Source organism: Glarea lozoyensis, assembly GCF_000409485.1.
Source record: "Glarea lozoyensis ATCC 20868 chromosome Unknown GLAREA10, whole genome shotgun sequence".
Taxonomy (NCBI): Eukaryota; Fungi; Ascomycota; class Leotiomycetes; order Helotiales; family Helotiaceae; genus Glarea; species Glarea lozoyensis.
In genome coordinates, this window is record NW_007360984.1 from 1911064 (window position 1) to 1924539 (window position 13476).

Sequence of the window (13476 nt, forward strand, 5' to 3'; positions counted from 1 at the left end):
AATTTCAAGCTTCTCAATCCATAAAACGAGCAGCACTCAAAATGACACAAACCGACCACCCAATCGATACGCCTCCGCGCGCTCCCTCTCCAGTTCATCGATTTGGAACTCTTGCCGTACATGCAGGTTCTCCTCACGATCCATCAACTGGCGCCGTTATCGAGCCTATCTCGCTCAGTACGACTTTTGCGCAAACAGCCGTAGGCAAGCCAGTGGGCATTTACGAATACAGTCGATCCTCGAACCCCAATCGCGATAATTTTGAGAAGGCTGTAGCTGCCATTGAGCATGCAAAATACGCCCTGGCCTTCTCTTCTGGTTCTGCGACAACCGCTATTATCTTGCAAAGTCTAGCTTCCGGGAGCCATGTCATCAGTGTCAGCGATGTCTATGGAGGAACACACAGATATTTCACACAAGTCGCAAAGGCGCATGGAGTAAATGTTACATTCACGCCGGAGATTGAAGTCGATATTAGCAAGTACATCAAGCCGGAGACGAAGCTTGTTTGGATCGAATCACCCTCCAACCCTACATTGCGCCTGGTAGACATTCGCGCAGTCGCTTCGGTTGCTCACCAGCATGGAATCATGGTGGTCGTCGATAACACTTTCCTCAGTCCGTATGTTCAAAATCCATTGGATCATGGCGCAGATATCGTGGTCCACTCTGTCACAAAGTACATCAATGGACATTCCGATGTGGTCATGGGTGTTGCCGCATTTAACTCGGATTCTATGAAGGAGAGATTGTCATTCCTGCAAAACGCCATTGGTGCTGTACCTTCGGCTTTCGACTCCTGGTTAGCACACAGAGGATTAAAGACCTTGCATTTGAGAGCAAGAGAAGCAACCGTCAACGCTACCGCCGTCGCGCATGCGCTCGAAGCATCACCTCACGTTACAGCCGTCAACTATCCCGGTCTCGATTCGCACCCTCATCGCAAGATCGCACTCAAGCAACACAGAAATGGAATGGGTGGTGGTATGGTGTCATTCAGAATCAAGGGTGGACACGAAGCAGCCGAGCGATTCTGCCAGTACACATCTCTCTTCACACTCGCCGAGTCTCTTGGAGGAATTGAGTCCTTGGTGGAAGTTCCAAGCAGCATGACACACGCCGGTATCCCCAAGGAGCAACGAGAAGCAGTCGGAGTATTTGACGATCTTGTCCGAGTCAGCTGTGGTATCGAAGACGCAGAAGACCTCAAAGCCGATGTTCTTCAAGCGCTTGAGAAGGCAGTCGTCTGGCCAAAAATCACAAATGGTATCAATGGTCTTAGCACGAACGGCGCATAAGCTCCTAGATTTTTCTGTCTGAATTATGCATTGCGCTGGCGTTGTAAGGGATGGATTGGAAAAGAGTTGTTTGCATAGAATATCCTATTTGTTGCATGGTGGATGGCTTTCTTTTGGATCTAAGGGATAGATTAGTGGTAGATCTCATTGTTTCTAACACGAATAATAAATCATAATCTGATTCCGCGACTTATCCTGTTTGCAGTGACTATTCTATTCGCAACTCAAATCAATCAAGTGAAGGAGGCTCTCTCGAAGTAAGTCTGTGCTGTTGTCGAAGCCAGTGTATAAATCTCCCCCTTTCGACGACAGGAAGCAGCAGATAATCAAGATCGCAAATCCAGACACATTTATGCGTTGGAAGTCGCAAGTTTCTGTGCTGTCGAATCTCATTAGCTCTGTCATAAGTAGTGGTTCTCTAGGAAAAATTCCATAGGCGATAAACAGAAGGGGCTGTTTAATTGTGTTTAGAGAGGAGAGTGTTGCTGCCGAAAGTTGAGTTGCTGCCGATTTGCTGACTCTCATTTTTTTGCTTCTTTTTCATAAGTCTAAGCCAGAACACTGTCTGTATTATTTTCCCTAGATGAAAAGCGATAAGAGCTTATCACTTGTAAGTCTCAAGGACTGAGACATCACTCGCAAATACGTTTGCGGGAATGACGGTAGGCTTGGAGATGGAGATGCAGATGGATGTTGGTGTTTACTTAAATATGGGTTTACACGATATAGGTATTGTTGTTACTAGTTTATCTAATGGATACTTTTGCGATCGTTGAAGGGTGGTGTCTCGATTTTTGGGTTGTGAGGAGGGTTGGGGTGTGTTGTTGATGGTATGTTGGAGGTCGGTTTTGAGGGCTTGAATTGTATGATTCTGGTGAGATAAATTGGAGTTAATAGTAAGAGATTTCAATCTGGGTTTAACCGGAATATTTCCAATTGCTCCATTAGATGGGATGTAAACTCATGGCTTTTGGGAAAGAAATAATGTTGGGCTGGGTCAGTCTGATACTGTATAAGAACCAAAAACCCTTCACTTGATTGTAAACTATCTACCCATTACAGAATTTGGTTTGATGTGTTGTTTGCCATGTATATCTCAAACAAGCAAGGTCTGTTGGTTTAGGGTATAGTGGAAAAGCCTTGATGGAATAGGGTTTGTTCTAAATACTCTTAATGCGAAGGTTGGATGTCTAGGAATTTCGCGAGAAAGTAGAAAGCATTGTAACACCACCGATTGTGAAATCACTACCGAATCTACCGTTCTCGAAAACACCAAACTGCAATACTGCCAGTTCTTAAGAAACTTGAAGCTAGACTTGTGGTTTCAATGGTAGGCGACGCATTACAAAATTGCGATCGAAATTCAGGAAGTTGAGAACACCACTCACTGTTGGCGACAGAGCTCCAAGCATCTGGCGGGAACGCCAGTCCCCCGGCCGTTCCCTACATCTAATCCAATTAGCCACTAGTTGTCAAACCTATTTATTGTCATTCTTTCTCCTAATCAGACTCAACTCAAGTTACTCTACCATTTTCAACACCAGACACAAAAATGCATTCTAAATCCCCCGAGTCATTTATTTCAACACCTCCTCAGTATAAAAAACCTACATCTTAAGTTACTAGCAAAACAATGCTCAATTTGCGTTTCTCAGCCGCATAATCCATGCGGCCAAATACACCTACGGTAAGCTTTTCTATAATATCCTAGCGTTGTGTGGAATGGCCAATTTCACGATACACTTCGCGTCGTTCGTGTTGGCGGAGTTTGGGTTATATAATAATTAAGTTTGGGGGGCGATATGGGGGTATTGGGGTTTTTTATGCTATCATTTTTGACCATACAAGAGATGGACGGAGGTATTAAAGTCCGAATATTGTGGAGTTCCAGAAAACGTATCTGCTCAACGTGTCGAGAGTTTGCTACCGATTTCAACCCTGTCACCGAATTTAATACTACCCTTCGCAGTAATGCCCAATGAAACCGACCAAGAAAACGGGAAGTAACAGCACTAGGGGCTCTTCAAAATCATCAATGAGTTTAGTCCTTCAACACGACATTTATACCAAGCGAACCCCAGGTGCGGAGCAGTCTTCCTGGGCTGACCAGGGAGATTAATGAACGTGAAAGTCGCATTCTACGAAGAGAATGGGTCGTCGGAGAGTAGAATTATATAGTGAGTGTGCAAGATTATATCACTCGTTTTATTCATGGGGTTTCGGTATTTAATTGCCAAACTTGGCTGTAGATATTGGTGTTATCAAAATATTTTTGACGACATCTGTGTATTGATTCGGGTTTGTTGGTAAATAGTCGATTGAGAAACATGTTTCTGCTGGATGGAGGAGAGGAAGTACTGAGATTTGATACTTTATGTAAATGGATGTTGGTAATGTACCAGATTTTCTGCAGTTTATGGTGAGTAATATTTGGATGAACTGGAAGAATGTGAGCATAACTGCTAGAACTGTGGAATTTTTGGTCCAAGTGTATGACAACTCAAACACTCTTTGGCATACAGACCACATGTATTATATCGACGAGTCACTCCTCCAAACCAGCTTTCATTACTACCAGTAAACTCTCACGACTCCTCCTCCTCCTCCTCTCCCCCATCCCACCACAGACAAGGTCCTAACCCAGACTCCTCCATCGAAGCAATAATCCCATACGGTGCATGCTTATCCTTCTCTCCGTCATCTTGGTCATTCTCTCCGCCGGTGGCTTTCGTCGGCGCCTGATCATGCCAGGTCTCTTCTTCAACCCGGATACGCACTGTTTCGTGGGAATCGAAATATAAAGTCGCGTCTTCTGTTACCCAGGTGAAAACCTGTTCATTGTCGTTGCTGCAGAGTGTTAGGAAGAAAAGGTTTAGGTAGGGTAATGGGAAGCGTACAATACTGAGCCTTGCGGTAGGCGGTTTGCGGGTACTAGGATGTCTTTGAAGAATTCGGTGCGGACTGTGATGTATTAGAGGAGAGGTGAAAGATGACGGAAGAGACGTACTGCGGATTCCCTCTGGAGTTGCGCTGCTGATTTTGCCGGTTAAAACTTCGTGTTTGAAGGGTCTGAATACTATGAGGCGGAATTCGACTGCATAATTTTGTCAGCATAACCCTTCACCACGTACTAAAGGACTCGCAATCCTTTCAAGACATACCATTGACGTTCACAAGACCAGTACCATGGCCAATCAATCCCTCCGAGGCAGAGAGGAGGTCATACAGACATATACATAATCCGATCTTCTGAATGACTCGATTCGCATATTTAGCATTGATGTTATCTTCAATTGCTTGAGAAGCTTCTTTTTCAAAATCTTCTGGTATGATCTGGACGAGGTCCGCAATTTTTGTCTGTGTAGTTGTTAGAATAATTTCTGGGTTGGTCATGAGTTGTCTCACGAGGATGAACATCTCGTCCTCCTTTACAGGAGTTCCTCGGCGGCCAAAATGGGATTCTTGGTCGCGACTTCCAAGACAATTAAATTCTGAGACTTAATTCTGATGGTCTGGAATCCAGTGAAGCGCAAGGGATGAGTCGAGATGATGGATGAGCAATCTTCACCAGGTTTCTTAAGGCTGAACTTTATTATTTCTATTCCTCTCAAGAAATGGCCAAATGAACTTAAAACCTTAGCCAATTCTGATTGATTTAGGTTATTGGTAAATTTTCTAACAGTTATCTCTCTCGCAGATGATTTTTGACGCTGTGAAGGGGATGCTTTATGGTGGGTCTGAACCACGAATTTTGCCGTTCTTTCCTGTTTGGGGATTACTCAAAAAGGGTTGAGATAGCAGAGTTGTAAGCTAGATTCGAAAATATTTAATAAATAAGAGAAGTGGATGAGAGTTGGTTTTGCTTGTGTCGAGGTTCATACTTGACGGAAATTCACCAATCATCAAAGTTTGCGACAGGGTTGAATAGAGAGAACAGGGGTCCGATCTTTCTTTCTTAGACCAAATCCATCATCTCTTCAACACAAACTCAAACCACACGAAAACACAACAACGCAATCTTGTCCAGGCTTATCCAAGTGGAAATAATCGTTCATAGATTTCAAAAAAGTTGCGAATAGCGACCATATCTGAGGTTCCTAAGTGGGTATAAAAGACCTCGAGAATACAAAGGCTGACTAAGCTTGTCTCGGCCGCGAACTGTGCCTCATTGGTTGGTCAAACCGAAACATGGCAGGCAAGCTCACTCCTTCTCTCCTTCCTTCTTTCATCTGCGAACATTGCGTTTCTTTTCTTCTGGGTATCATTAACACTCTTTGCTTTCCTACAGACCTCTGCTCTCACTCTCAACTTGTCACTCGCCGCCGAGGCGAAGAACCCCATCAAAAACTTATACCAGTAGTTCGAAGCACAATTCCACAGTCGCGAATATCGCGAGTTGGTCAAGTTCAACAATCTCGCAAGATGTCAGGAGGTCAATACAACTTCCCTCCTCCACCACCTCCGCCTGGTCCTCCTCCCCCGAATCAGCCTCCGCAGCAGCATCAGTACGGTTACGCGCAACCTCCACAATATCAGCAACCTCAGCGAGGTGGTGGTCATCCCCGTGGTGGACGAGGTGGAATCCAGGGGCCACAACACGCGTCAGGACCATACGGGCAGCCACAGAATGTTTACAATGGTGTAAATCAAGGACAAGGTCCACCGGCTGGCTACAATGGACCGCCTCATCATCAGCCATATATAGGGCCTCAAATTCCTGGTCCTCAGCAACCAGGTGCGCCAAATGGGTATGGCGGACCTCAATGGCAACAGCACAACCACAATGACCAGCACGCCCAGCAACATGGTCCGCAACACGGCGCGCAACATGTTCAACATCACGGTCCTCCTCAACATCAGCAGGCAGGTCATCAACCTCATGTACCACATGCTCCAGCCCCAGCACCTCTGTCTGCGCAAAATTATCACCCCAATTATGCTCCACAGGGTTACCAGCAACCACAGTATGGTCCGCAGCAACCTCCTCAGCAGTTTCAAAGCCCTCAGCAACAACCCCCATATGGTCATAGTGCACCAGTCCATCAACAGCCACCACAGCAGTGGCAGGGACCTCCACAGACTGGCCCACCACAACCACCAAGCTTTAATAATCGTGGTCGTGGCCGTGGTGGTTTCGTAAATGGCCGTGGAGGTCGTGACGCTCCTTTAATGGGTCCTCCAATTAGGATGGGATTTGACAATGATAGAGGAAACCACCCAGCTCAAGCGGGCGGTGGGTTTCCTCCACCGTATGTCAATCACCAAAGCCCTCCTGCTGTGCATTTCAGTTCACCTTCGTATCCAAGTTATTCTCAGCAGAATTTCACCCATGGGCAGCGTCCACCGCTTGATCCTAATCCCTTCAATTCTAGCCCCCACCGCGGAAGAGGAAATCACAATAACTTTTCCAGAGGGGGCGGTGGCCGCGGTAACCATGGTAGAGGCCGTGGTGACTTTTCTCATAATCGTAATCGCGATGGCAACAACCATTCTTCAAATGGCCATAGAGCATCTTCTGAAATCTCACATAAGACTGCAGGTGCATATCAAAATGTGAAGAAGAAGAAGAAACGCAGAACAAACACCCTTGGTCTAACACCCAATGGTGTAGATCATGAGGAAAGTGAAGAAGAAGTCGATGATGTTGATGAAGAAGCTCGTCTTGTTACTTTACTTGGTCCAGACACTCCAGAGTATGTTTTGTATGTTTGATGTACTATATTTTTGCTTTATAACTAACGCTATATAGAATGCCCGTTGATCTTCAAGCTTGGCTTGCAGAGCGCAAAGCTAAATTTCCTACGAAAGCTCGTAGAGAGGCGGCTGAAGAAAACCACCAGCGTCGTGATCAAGGCGGTCGCAATGGTGGAGTCAAGCGAGAACAGCAAACTGTTAAGAAAGAAGAAACCGACTCCAAATTTGAGCGACAGCAGAGAAAAGCCGAAAAGCTTCGACTTGAGCTTGAGAAACTCGAACGCAATATGTCTGGTGCTAAGCGAAAGCGCGATAATGGCGATGAGGGAGATGATGATCGGGACCATGCCAGTGAGGACGATTCTTCTGAATCATCTGACGATGATTCTGGTCCTGAAACTATGACATCTCGCAGTGGGGGCCCTATGCGTGTTCCTCCTCCACCTAAAGCACAACTTCAGCGACACTGCAAGTATTTCTCAACTGGCGGCACCTGTGGAAAGAAGGGCAAGTGTCGTTTCGTACATGATGTCGATATTCGTAACCAAGCTTTGCGAGACAAAGCAGCCAACGGAGGCAAAACGACGTTGGCTCAGCGGCTAATCCTCAACGACACTGCCAAAGACGATCTCACCATCTTGAAGTCTATCAAGTATCTCAAGGAGAAGGGATTGATGCCGGATCAACTGAATGTTAGTGCAACAAACGGTGATGATCACGACGTCGAATTCAATGGCGACGAGAACGGTTACACCGAGAACTTGAACTACGGTGATAACTAGCTTCTTCGGCTTTCTTGTATGTTCGTCATTCTCGCATTCTCAACAATCATTTATTTGCGATTCATCTTTTTCGACGATCTGTTCATGCAGATATCACCGTCAACCATGAGGGATGCTCAGTGCGTTATTTTCTTCCTTTTGCCTATATTGCTGGTCCAAGGCCTAAAAGTCGTCAAGCGCAGAGGGTCTGTGACAAAATTTCCTATTGTTTTGCCAAAGGTTATCAAATGGCGCGTTTGTCTATATTCTCGAAATGGTCGAGAATTAATGGAAAGGGGTATCGTGGATGGACTATGAGCACACTCATGGAGAAGTTGTAATGGCTCAGTTCCGAATCTACCACCAAATACGCAATGTTCTGTTTGCTGGCTTGTTTCATGTTTGGGTGTTGATTTCTGGCGTTGGTCTCGGTCTCCACTTTCTCTCAAGACCATCGATCTTGATAGAAAGTTATTGATCTCGATGCTGGTTGGTCATTCGATGCATAGTTGTATGAGTATAGGGTCGCTTCAAATCTTGTGTTATACATAAAACAATTCTTCCTGTATCATCTCCATGCCCGTCATACTGTAATAATAACATCACATGTGTTGAGGTCAAACAAATTTTCATTTTTGAGAGCCTCTGCCGACTTATACTCGCAACAAAGATGAGACTGAAACTCATGTATTGAAGTGCAAAGTAGATATATAGCTTGTAGTAATCAATGACCAGAGCAATCAACACAACTGGGACAGTTTCTCCATTAAAATCATCTGGCCAAGTGTACCCTCTATGTGACCCATGACTTGGTTCTGGTTGGGGTGTCCTCTAAAATATGTTTGATAGGACAACCAATCTCTCGGTATTTCTGGCCACCGAGTCGGGTTTCCTTTCACAGCCATCACTTGTTGACAGATATAACCTGGAATGTTTCACCCTCGATGTCGACCTCAGCCTTGGGTTGATCGCTTAAGCGGATAACAACGTACATACCTACCTAGATAGGTAGGAAATCTCAGTTGTATTGGGTTGAAGACTTAGTGCCATATGTCTCTCACCTTCATCTCAAACCTTCATCCGCACCTTCCCAAACCATATCTCAGCCAAATAAGAAGTGCCCTTCGCTCAAATTGAAACGACTCGTCCCTTCACACAACTTTCTCAACGCTCCTTACCTATCAAATACTCCTGTGGCTTACTACCCGCCTTTCTCTTCATTCGCAACACCGCTGCTGTAAAAGCATCTGCGAAACCTTACTTTCTCCACACTCTCAACTTCCTACACACACACACACAGATCTTATCACTTAGCCTCGACGTACACAATCAGCAATCTTCGTCCAGATCCCTGATTGGTGGTGGCAGTTATCTTCACCTTCACCTCCACTTTAGCTTCTGCTTCAACTCGCCGAAGAGTCTCACTTCTTCAACAACAACAACAACATATGCTCGACGACCGGCATCCATCAACACACACGACCTACATCTTCAACCAATTCATTATTTGATACGAAACAATCTAATCCTAGCAGTACCATCTCAACATCCGTATCGACCACATACTCATCAGATCGCGCAGCTCTAGAGACTGAATCTCCGCGGACGAGTAAGTCTACACTTCACCTTTCTTGTTGATTGACACCATCGGTATCCACACTAGCTGAAGGTTCTATTCTATTCTCTTGCTTTCTCTCATCTTCAACTTCTTCTGTTTTATCAGAGCTGACTATTAGTATCACAGCTTCTCTTTGCCTTGAACAAAGATCGCACACCATAGACACTCCCTCTTAAATTTAGTCTTCGTTGAGTATTTAAGATATTCAGATCACTCTCCGAATTTAACTCCAGCATGATCGCCATGGGGTCGTGTGAGGAGAAAGAAGAAGAGACGACCATCAAGGTCGAGGAACAAGTTACCCCGGCGCCTACATCTCCTGTATGCTATAAAGGACCCCCTATGTTACACTTTTGATAACGTGTAAAAAGGAACCTGTCGCAAAGGCACTCGAAAAACTTACAGTTCAACAAAAAGAGACAGCCACATTACACGGAATTAGCTTTTTGAAGAAAATAATACCTGCCCTGGAGTACGGTGCAAGTTTTGAAGAACTCAAGCATTTCAAAAGCGTTGCAGGTACGCGATCTCGTTTGTGAGATTTGCACAATCATTTTTCACACCACTTTATGTTCGTTTGCTGATACAAAATGCAGAGGAGATAAAGCAAAGTATTGAGCCACCCAGAGTAGTGGTTGGCGTCTTAGGTGGTACAGGTAGTGGGAAGAGCAGCCTGATCAATGCTCTTCTCGATGAAGAGATCCTCCTACCCACAAATGCCATGAGGGCTGCCACGACTGGTAAGTTAATCATGGTATCGCATGTTGATTATCGCATGTTGATTATCGCATTATTCCGTATTTTCATAATTACTAACATGTTGATTTAGCCATTATTGAAGTATCAGCAAACAAGTCAAAGAACAAATCGGAGCTTTACACCGCAGAGATCGAATTTATCACTGCGAAAGAGTGGATCAGCGAACTCGAAGTATTGTCGAGCACTACCACTGATACAGAAGCCACTGTCCCTGCCACCAAAAATAGTGAAGCGGCTGCGGCCTGGGATAAATTATGTGCTGTTTATCCAAAAATGTGTAAGGGTGACATTGGTAGCAAAAGCCCCCAAAAACTTGCTTCCACAAAGGACTTAGCCCACATTCTGGGAACTAAGGAACTTATTCACGAGACTTCGGCAAAGCGCTTCAACAAACTGATCGCTGCCTACGTAGACAATCGCAATAATTGTGCGAAATCCGGAGAAGCTGCCCTCTGGCCTTTACTAAAGAGTGTCAAGATTTTTACAAAATCACCCATTCTGAAGAACGGTCTAGTACTTGTTGACCTCCCCGGTGTTGGGGATTCGAATGCTGGCCGAGTAAGCCTAGCAGAAAAATACATGAGCTCACTTGATCACATGTGGATCGTTGCCGATACAAATCGGGCTGTCGATGACAAAGTAGCAAGGGACTGCATGGGGAGTTCTGTACGTGGGCTTCTCCAGAGGAACGACAAGTACGGTTCCGTGTCTTTTATTCTTACTAAAACCGACAATGTTAACCATGTTGAGGTTATCGAGTCGCTCGCGCTAAGTGAGAGCGTACTTAAGGAGGAGGCATTTGAAGTGCAAAAAATCATGGAGGATTTGAGTGCCGCTTCTGATGAGTTAAATGAGGCAAAAAAGGAAAGGAAACGGTGCAAGAATGTTCTCGATAAACTGGCGACTACAGAGAAGGTTAAGCCTTCGCTTCAAGGAACAGCTGGCGAGCTGTCAAGTATCAAACGTAAACGAAACGAAACAGCGTCTCCGGATCCATTATACGAGCCTCCTAGCGATGACCTCAATGAGAGATTAGCTTCTTTGAACTCGAGGCGTGAAGCCTCGAAGAAGAAAGATCTGCTCGAAGCTACGATTCAACGACTCCAAGATAATAAGAGCAAGTTAGACGAGAAAATGAGAGCTGTTTCGATTGTAGAGCGAAACATATATGCCGAGACACGGATTGCTGAAGATTTTGTTGAAGGATTTCGAGATTATATTGAAGCGTTGATCGAAGCAGAAAATGACCAAGAAAAAGCTAAGAACAAAGGGAAAAGCTCACGGGCTCAGGCGAAGGCAAATATTGAAAAAGAGAAAGGTAAGAAGTTCTCTGATCGATGTTGAATGTTACCCGGCTGACCTGAATGTGTAGCAAAGCTAGAAAGATTACCAACCCCAAAGGTATTCGGCGTTAGTTCCAAAGCTTATCAGCAGCTGAAAGGCCGCTTCAAACATGAGCCAGAAATCTTCGGCTTCCCATCACTTGATTCAAAAAACATCCCCAGGCTCAAGGAGTTTGCGACAAGCTTGACTTTCCCCGACAGAGAAAGTATTACCGACAAAGCTAACAACCGCATGGCGATCTTAAAGACTGACCTAGAGCAATGGGCGAATCCGAAAGACGCGGATGTCCATCTGCCAGAGCAGCAAAGGACGAAGTTGCGAGAAGCGTTCGATAAGCACATTCAAGTGTTCGACAATGTGAGATATCTTTGTTCCCAGTTATACCGTCTAAAGCTAACGAGCCCTAGAGCTGCAAATCTGTCGTCAAGAAAGCGATCACGGCAATGCGAGGTGTGTTAACACGCAAGATTCGGAAAGCTGTTAGCAAATTGGAACTCCTGGAGAACTGGAAGGATAAAAGCATCTACCATACCGAGTATAGCGCACCGGTAGTCCGATGGTCAACATTTAAAGCCATTTGCAGACGTAGTGGGAACTTTACGAGTGTCAGAGGTGTAAGGTACAAATGGGATGAGGGAATGCTCGAACTCGTGCTTCGACCTGTCAGCCGTCCTTGGAGAGATGTTGTGCGCAACGACATCTACACCATACACCGCAACATTATTCAATCAGTTACCACTGATCTTGAAACCCTTCAAGACAGCTTCTCTCATTCTGTGAAAGAAGTTTGTGGCGGAGAGTATCAACCGGCAGAAATGATCATCCGCCAGACTTCGCATCTGGAAGATGCTTTCAAAGTGAAGGTAAATGAAAGCTTTGATGCTTTTAGGGTAGCTAGTAGAGAATGTCACGCCAAAATTAAGTCTGTCGTTGACGACAATATGGCTGCAGGATTTGAGGCTGCAGCTAACCACACTGGTAAGACCTTTCTAATCTTATTATGCCGATCTATGCTAATTTATAATAGGTAAGGGAAGTTTGCTTAAGATGCAGGATACGTTTGAATTGCACGTAGAAGACAATGCAGTTACCCTATACCAGGAATGCAGCCAACTTCTAAAGAAAGACTTTCAGAACATAACTGAAGTTAGTAAGACCAGTTTCACGAACGCAGTCTCCTTTGTCCGCAATCAATTCAAAAACAATTACATCAATATGCTTCATTTCGCCAAGCCGCAAGACACCTCTTCTAAACAACACCAGCTTAGACGAAAACTTCAATGTGAGCTTTTGAAGATAATTAGCGAATACGATGAAGCTCTAAATGCGACATTCGAAAATGCGGAAGTACAGCTGAGACCGCAGAACCCGTTTGCCGAGAATCGCGGTGAAGAAGATTCCGAAATGAGCGAAGGAGAGCAGCTAGACGATGATGAAAACAACTCTGACTCTGATTCTGATGGTGAATCTGATGCAGAGAACAACACACCTCAAGACGGTGACGAGGGGAATTCCGATGCGGAAAATGAGAATGAGGATGAAGATGAGGATGAGGATGATAAGATTTCAGAGCAAGAATTTAAGGGAGAGGATGATGGCCTCTACCAAGAGGAGTGGCAATGATCAGTCCTGGACGAGGATTATAGCGACGTCGAAGACTTTGATGATGCGCTGGAGGACACCGACTCTGATTTAGATGATGCAGAGTCCGACATCGACGTGGATGACAATGTTGCAGAATCGGGTAGGAAGGATTTAAGCAATGATTTCTATGATGTTGATCAATCTGAGGATGAGGATGAGGACGCAACTGCCTGCAAACTTGGGGTGACTAGGAAAGTTATTTTGTCGGAATGAACGGATTCGGAAGCATCTTGCGAGATGTGCAAATAATCATCCTCACGACATCGTCCTGCCACAGCCGATTTCAAATTCCGTGTGCTCAGGCAATTTCTTTTCTCACGGCCTTATGCAAGCATCATCATGGGGTCATTTTCTTTGT

At 45.1% G+C, this 13476-nt stretch overlaps 4 protein-coding genes across 4 annotated transcripts; 3 read left to right on the forward strand and 1 right to left on the reverse strand.

Moving 5' to 3' along the window:
• Window positions 1-41: 41 nt before the first annotated feature.
• GLAREA_05647 (PLP-dependent transferase) lies at window positions 42-1298 on the forward strand (the record flags this gene model as incomplete). The annotated part of the gene is made up of 1 exon (XM_008078936.1): window positions 42-1298. The coding sequence occupies one exon, from the start codon at window positions 42-44 to the stop codon at window positions 1296-1298; it is 1257 nt and encodes a 418-aa protein (XP_008077127.1).
• Window positions 1299-3883: 2585 nt separating this feature from the next.
• GLAREA_05648 (N-terminal, heterodimerization of RBP7 (RpoE)) lies at window positions 3884-4715 on the reverse strand (the record flags this gene model as incomplete). Its single annotated transcript, XM_008078937.1, has 5 exons — window positions 3884-4145; window positions 4196-4259; window positions 4306-4392; window positions 4460-4655; window positions 4704-4715. The coding sequence occupies 5 exons, from the start codon at window positions 4713-4715 to the stop codon at window positions 3884-3886; spliced, it is 621 nt and encodes a 206-aa protein (XP_008077128.1).
• Window positions 4716-5720: 1005 nt separating this feature from the next.
• GLAREA_05649 (uncharacterized protein) lies at window positions 5721-7774 on the forward strand (the record flags this gene model as incomplete). Its single annotated transcript, XM_008078938.1, has 2 exons — window positions 5721-6991; window positions 7048-7774. The coding sequence occupies 2 exons, from the start codon at window positions 5721-5723 to the stop codon at window positions 7772-7774; spliced, it is 1998 nt and encodes a 665-aa protein (XP_008077129.1).
• Window positions 7775-9614: 1840 nt separating this feature from the next.
• GLAREA_05650 (P-loop containing nucleoside triphosphate hydrolase) lies at window positions 9615-13097 on the forward strand (the record flags this gene model as incomplete). Its single annotated transcript, XM_008078939.1, has 7 exons — window positions 9615-9692; window positions 9743-9890; window positions 9968-10111; window positions 10201-11448; window positions 11503-11831; window positions 11882-12452; window positions 12502-13097. The coding sequence occupies 7 exons, from the start codon at window positions 9615-9617 to the stop codon at window positions 13095-13097; spliced, it is 3114 nt and encodes a 1037-aa protein (XP_008077130.1).
• Between the last annotated feature and the right edge of the window lie 379 nt (window positions 13098-13476).